The sequence below is a fragment of the Boleophthalmus pectinirostris genome, unplaced genomic scaffold (assembly GCF_026225935.1).
Source record: "Boleophthalmus pectinirostris isolate CB_2022bp ecotype Guang Dong unplaced genomic scaffold, ASM2622593v1 HiC_scaffold_15, whole genome shotgun sequence".
Lineage (NCBI taxonomy): Eukaryota > Metazoa > Chordata > Actinopteri > Gobiiformes > Gobiidae > Boleophthalmus > Boleophthalmus pectinirostris.
This window is the reverse complement of record NW_026571070.1, coordinates 20,283,328-20,289,485: the sequence shown is the minus strand read 5'-3', so window position 1 is coordinate 20,289,485 and position 6,158 is coordinate 20,283,328. Positions and strand designations below refer to the sequence as shown.

General features: G+C 35.5%; 1 protein-coding gene across 1 annotated transcript; it reads left to right on the top strand.

The window, feature by feature from the left end:
* The first annotated feature begins 616 nt into the window (after positions 1-616).
* On the top strand, positions 617-4,165 carry gdap1 (ganglioside induced differentiation associated protein 1). Its single transcript, XM_020925541.2, has 6 exons — positions 617-772; positions 1,346-1,538; positions 2,499-2,672; positions 3,114-3,208; positions 3,286-3,400; positions 3,813-4,165. The coding sequence occupies exons 1-6, from the start codon at positions 617-619 to the stop codon at positions 4,163-4,165; spliced, it is 1,086 nt and encodes a 361-aa protein (XP_020781200.1).
* The last annotated feature ends 1,993 nt before the right edge of the window (positions 4,166-6,158 follow it).

The following is a 6,158-nucleotide window of genomic DNA, read 5'->3' as shown; positions in this document are numbered from 1 at the left end:
TCTCTCACTAGATCAAGCCAAGGCCAGAGGTGATTTAATGAACAAGGACAGACTATGACCCTCTCTACAAAAACGCCATCAGTGCATGCACGCATCTTAAACTCAGGCTATTGGATAAAAATGTAATTGCTAGGCCAATAAAACTGGGAGCCAGATTTGCAGATCTTGTTCACGTCAGAATGACATGACTTTTTCATATTAAACACAGATGTATACCAAACATAAGTAAAAATAGAACTCGTTTAGGATACATTGCTGAATAAAATCCAATCAAGAATAAAAAGACTTCAAATACTGTATCGATTTGGCATTATGTAACTGAAGTTGACTTGCCACAACTGAAAAAAGTAATGTGTTGAAAACACTGACATCTGCTGGCAATTTATTTTTACTACAACAACACATGGTGAAAAATAAAATGTCAGGGAAATCAACATTTTTGCTTGTAAATCGAGATAATATATAATTCCTAGCTATAATTAAATAAAACAAGTAGAAGGTAAATTTTCTTTTAGGCTAATTTGATATTTGATATCTTCCATGCCTTGCCACGAGAGGGAGATGTAGCTTTACTCTTGTTGTGGTACCGTGTCCTCAATTGTCCCTAACAGATAAGATGGCGTCTGAAAGCACATCTCAAGCCCAGGAGGAGAAAGCAGCTCTTCTAGACACCACCACTGAAGAACATCGCGATCAAACCGAGAGTGACTTAGCGAAAAAAGAGCCTAAACTGATGCTTTATCATTGGACGCAGTCGTTCAATTCTCAGAAGGTGAGTGCCAGCGTGTTTCAGCACCAGCTTCGTGGACAGCTCCTCATTACAGGATGAGCAAAATCAAAGCCCTCGATGTATCTGAACTGTGACATTGAACTTTTAGAATCACTCAGACCTTCAAAGTTAAAATAGCTCCACGTTGGTCATTGGTAGGAATAACTCAGGCTTCCGTGATTACAGAAAAAGCGTGGACCTAGTCATATCAGGAGTAGACGTTATACTTCCTGTCGTTGAAAATCAAATGTGCAGGCATGTTTTTTCAACAAATTGAAGCAATGAATCGAAAAAGTTTGTATTTTAATCACAATATTAAAAAGTACACACTCTTCCCAGATATGCACACCACCACAGACAAAACTCTAGGCTCAATTTACTTATTTAGAGTGGCTTTTAAGACTCGGTCATGCAGTGACATTTTGAGTCATTCTTTTATTATTTCATTGTTAATTGTATATGCATGTTTCTATATTGTTCTTTAGATTTGACTGGAAAGCACTTTGGTCACAGTGAGTGTTGTAAAGTGCTCTATCAATACAGAAAGGTTGATTTATGGGTATAATGTTCTTGCAGGTACGTCTGGCTATAGCTGAAAAAGGCTTACACTGTGAAGAATACGACGTGAGCCTGCCTCTGAGCGAGCACAATGAGCCCTGGTTCATGCACCTCAGTCCCACTGGAGAGGTGCCCGTCCTGGTCCACAATGATACTGTCATCTGTGACCCCGCCCACATCATGGAGTACCTCGAGCACAACTTCAATGAGGGTGAGACGCAATATCAGCAGTTTCCCATTTTCCCACATTCGCCTTTTGATTATTTTCCTTTTTGTCCATTTGTATTTCTGGTAATACTTCATAATAACTATTCATGTCTTAATAAAACATGAACAAATAAAGAACAAATTACATATTAAGAATTATTCAGGTTTAGTGACTTTATTAATACCCAAATTCTGAATCTTAACCCCTTAATTAAGCAGTTACTAAGCCTAAATTATTTTTAATAAAATATTTGTTAATTTTTAAAAATCTTTTTTTGGTGTTTTTTCATGCTTTATTAAAGGACCTTTATTACACTATTTTCTTATCTATCTTGTAATGTTGTTTCCTCATCACAAACATACATGGAGCTGTGTTTTGTTTCATTCACACAAATGCACAAATCCTTCATATTTAGGTTGTGTTCCTCTCAGACAGAAAATCCACCTTGTGATATCATGTTGTAATACAAGTGCTGTTTTTAAACTCCATACTCCTTCACTAGTATGATTTTGATAATTTTATCCCTGGAGTTACCAATCTCTACTGAACTAAACGTAAAAAGAGCTGTTAAATTAAAAACTACCACTATATGACATCACAAGGTGGAACAAAACATTTTGAGCTTTGGATATGTAGACAAATTAAAAATAAAGGATTAGTCAAACTCATATTCCAGGTTTGTTTTTGAGAAGCATTATAAATTGGCTAAAAGCTCGCAAGAGTCCATTTTGAGTAATAAAGGACCTTTAAAGCTAATTAAGCTTTTTTTTTTTTATATGATTTAACTGTAATCATTGTCACCTCCTTATATTTTTATTTTTCTCCTTATGATTGTTTCACTACTCAACAACAAGCCTCTTCCTAATCTGGTAAGTATGCAGTGTCTCTGAAATCATTAACGACTGTGCACTTTTATAGCTGTGTTTCTCCATTGTGAGTAAAGGTGTTGATGTTTCCCTTCAGAGGGCACTGTGAAGTTGATTCCTGAGGAGGGCAGCACATACTACCACCGGGTTCAACATTACAGAGAACTGCTGGACTCACTGCAGATGGACGCCTACACACATGGCTGTATCCTGCATCCTGAGTTCACTGTGGATTCACACATACCAGCATACGCAGCTTCTTGTATACGAGGTGAGAGATACAAGGACAAAACAGGGCACACTGACAGGGTGTGTCGTATTGATTGGAGGTCCATGTTGTGGGTCACATGAAGACTATTTGGACATAAACAGGAGAGTGAAGGTTGTGTCAGTAATTCAAGAGTCAGAGTAATAAAAGATCTATGAATCTAGTGAAAGAGGACATGTTTAGTTGGTTAAAGAGGAGAAAAAAAACTGATGGATAGCTTATGACTTGACTTTTCCTGAAAGCAAGAAAAAAATATTATCTTGAGCAAGTTGAAATGAAATGACTTACTTTTGCTTCTAAAATTGTTAAGATCTTTTTTGAGTTCTTTTCATTATATAGCGCATTGAATTATCATGACTGTTGAATAATCAAGTAATCTTGATGTCCCTACTGCAGACTGGGGTATTTCGTACAGTGTTTGTTAACCTTTGTATGTTCTTACAGCACAGATAGGAAACACACAGACAGAGCTAAAGAAACTGGCTGAGGAGAACCCAGAGTTGAAAGATGCTTATCTTGCCAAACAAAGGCGGCTAAAGGTAAAATCAAATGTTAAATGAACAATCTTTAACTCTTTATGCCAACCAAGTAACTGAAATGTATTTATTCTTTCCAGTCTAAGCTGTATGACCATGACAACATGAAGTATCTGAAGAAGTTACTGGATGAACTAGAGAATGTAATGGATCAAGTGGAGACAGAGCTTCAGAGGAGGGCTGAGGAAACACCAGGTAAACTTCTGATCCAGGAGGTTGTGGGTTAAATTCTCTAGTGGTCAACTACTGATTTTTATTTATTTATTTATTTATTTTTTGTTTTAATCAAAATATGTAATCTGAAAACTAATCATAACTACATGCTATTATAGACATACATTTTGTTTTGTTTTGGTTACATGTTGTTCTGTCCATACTGTATATTTTTTTTATTTATATTCATTTTTTACCTTTATTTTAGCATAGTTTATGTTATAATTATTATTTATTGTTTTATGTCCCACCGTTTCACCAAAGTAAGTTCCTAGTTTGGGAATTTTGTTTAGTGGCAATAAAAACTTTTCAGATTCTGAAGTTGTTAAGTATGACATATTTGTGTTGCACAAAAAAACTTGGTACAGCTAATCTCATATATTTGTCTTGACAGAGGAGGGCTGTCAGTCATGGCTTTGTGGTGACTTCTTCAGTATGGCTGACGTCTCCCTTGCGGTCACCCTGCACAGGCTCAAGTTCCTGGGCCTGTCTCAGCGTTACTGGGGCAATGGTAACCGCGTCAACATAGAGACATACTATGGCCGTGTGGTACAACGGCCGGCGTTTAAGAGGGTTCTCGGTCACGTCAACAACATCCTCATATCAGCCGTGCTCCCTGTGGCCTTCCGCGTCGCCAGAAAGAATGCTCCAGTTATTTTAGGTACCACTCTCCTGATAGGGATTCTGGGAGGAGCTACGTACCTGGCTTTTCTGTACATGAAAAAGAGGGTCACGCTGTTTTGTTGAGTGAGTGAAAATGGAGAGGGGATCTAAATCATTCTAGCTAGCATTTTACATTCAATTAAGTTATATATATATATATATATATATATATATATATATATATATATATATATATATATATATATATATATATATATATATATATATATATATATATATATATATATATATATAATAAAAGTATAGCCTTGGGATTATATAGTACATACAGGCCAACCTTGATAAATTACATTAACATTAACTGTGGATTTATTTCACTGTACATTTATTTATTATTTCACTAATATTCGGCACAGACTAAAACGTTTTAACTGTTATAACTAACCAAATTTAGATAATGCTTTATATTAGAGATTAACAGTCATCAGTGACCAATTCTATACAATGTTCTTTATATGCCATATAGCTTCAAATGAGCTGGTGAAATCTGATATTCCCCTGAATAATTTAATTTATAAATGTGTAACTGCCTGTAAATTATATTATGAATCGCTAGGCTGAAGCTCAAGCATTGGCTGTAATATTGTAAATTAAATCTTGTGTGGTGGTGCTGCTTCTCTGCTCATCACATTAAATTAGACTGGGATGAATACAAGAAACCTTATGACAAACAATGCTGCATGTGCTTGTATAAGGAATATCAGCATCAGGGCACTGAAAATTTCACATACTATTCATGAGTACTTATTGCTAAGTGTATGGAAAATATCTATGTCGATGGACTATTTCAGTGGGTAAGATGTTTTTATCATTTGTGTGTAATAAAGACATACATTTGCACATTAAAAACATATGTACCTTTTGGTGATTCACAGTACATCACATTTATTTATTAGAAGTGCTTTAACCAGTTTGTTTTCTCTTTTAATTGCACAGTTTATAATTAACAACCCTAGCCCTCCTGGAGTTAGTGTGTCAGGCTCTGTTAAAAGACATGTCATAAGTGTGAAAAAAGTTGTTAAAATGTGACACTCCAAATGGCAGGAGACATTACGTCAGTTGGAGACCTGTAAGGGAAGTAGCCATAAATAAAGTTTTAAGAGAGCCATGTTAGCAGCTTGCATCGCATTTCGGGTCTAATTTTAGGAAACAGGAGTATGTGGTAATGTATAGTTTTAGCTTTGTATTCACATTATCATAAATGCAAAGATCAAACTGTTATTTAAATTAAAGCAGATTCTATAGAATACAAACAAGTGAAATTTCATATGTCCACCACTAGAGAGCAGTGTTTCATTTGTGTTATAGTGATTAGGATGCACCTCCAACAGTGCCAATTCATAGTGAAAATACCCAGCCCGTCCCTGTCAGATGCAATATACAAGAGATTAAAAAAAAGAATAATGACATCAGGCAAAGGAAGACACGTGGCGGAGCTGAAAAGTGGTCGAGGAAAGCTGACAAAATAAACGCGTCTCGGATCTGGATCTGATCACGTATTGTTCAATTGATTGGTGCTGATGTCTCGCTATTCACTTGTTTAAAATTCACCAGGTGCTTCACAGTAATTGGCTGAGATTTTAAGTTGGAGAGCAAGCCTGATTTTTTACTTTTTCCAAATCGGAATGTCACATGGAACAATGAGAATCCCAGGGCCACACTAAGAAGTGAAGCAGACAAAAAAAAAAAAAAAAAAAAAAAAAAAAAAGTAATAAAAAATAGAAAACAATGTAATATAAAATGCCAAGGCTCCAATACTCATGTGCTACTGTTATCACAAATCTGGATATGATTTTGCATGATTTTTAATATAACTTTTCAAAAAATATTATAATATTTAATTTCCAGCATTTTTGCTTATAACAATGGGCAAGAGTATCTGAAAAAAAAAAAAAAAAAAAAACCCAAAAAAACAAGTTCCTCTGATTTGTGCCTGGATACCCGTATACAAATGCACTTAAGTGGTAAATGGTTGCATTTTTATATAGTGCTTTTCCACCTTGAAGACACTCAGTGGGCTTTACATCAAGGAATCATTCACCGACTCACACATACA

Bases quoted from the DNA above. Each gene is read 5' to 3' on its own strand.
- gdap1 (XM_020925541.2), top strand. From the start codon at position 617: ATGGCGTCTGAAAGCACATCTCAAGCCCAGGAGGAGAAAGCAGCTCTT. The intron at 3,209-3,285 runs GTAAAATCAAAT...TATTCTTTCCAG, and splicing joins CCAAACAAAGGCGGCTAAAG to TCTAAGCTGTATGACCATGA. The intron at 3,401-3,812 runs GTAAACTTCTGA...TTGTCTTGACAG, and splicing joins GAGGGCTGAGGAAACACCAG to AGGAGGGCTGTCAGTCATGG.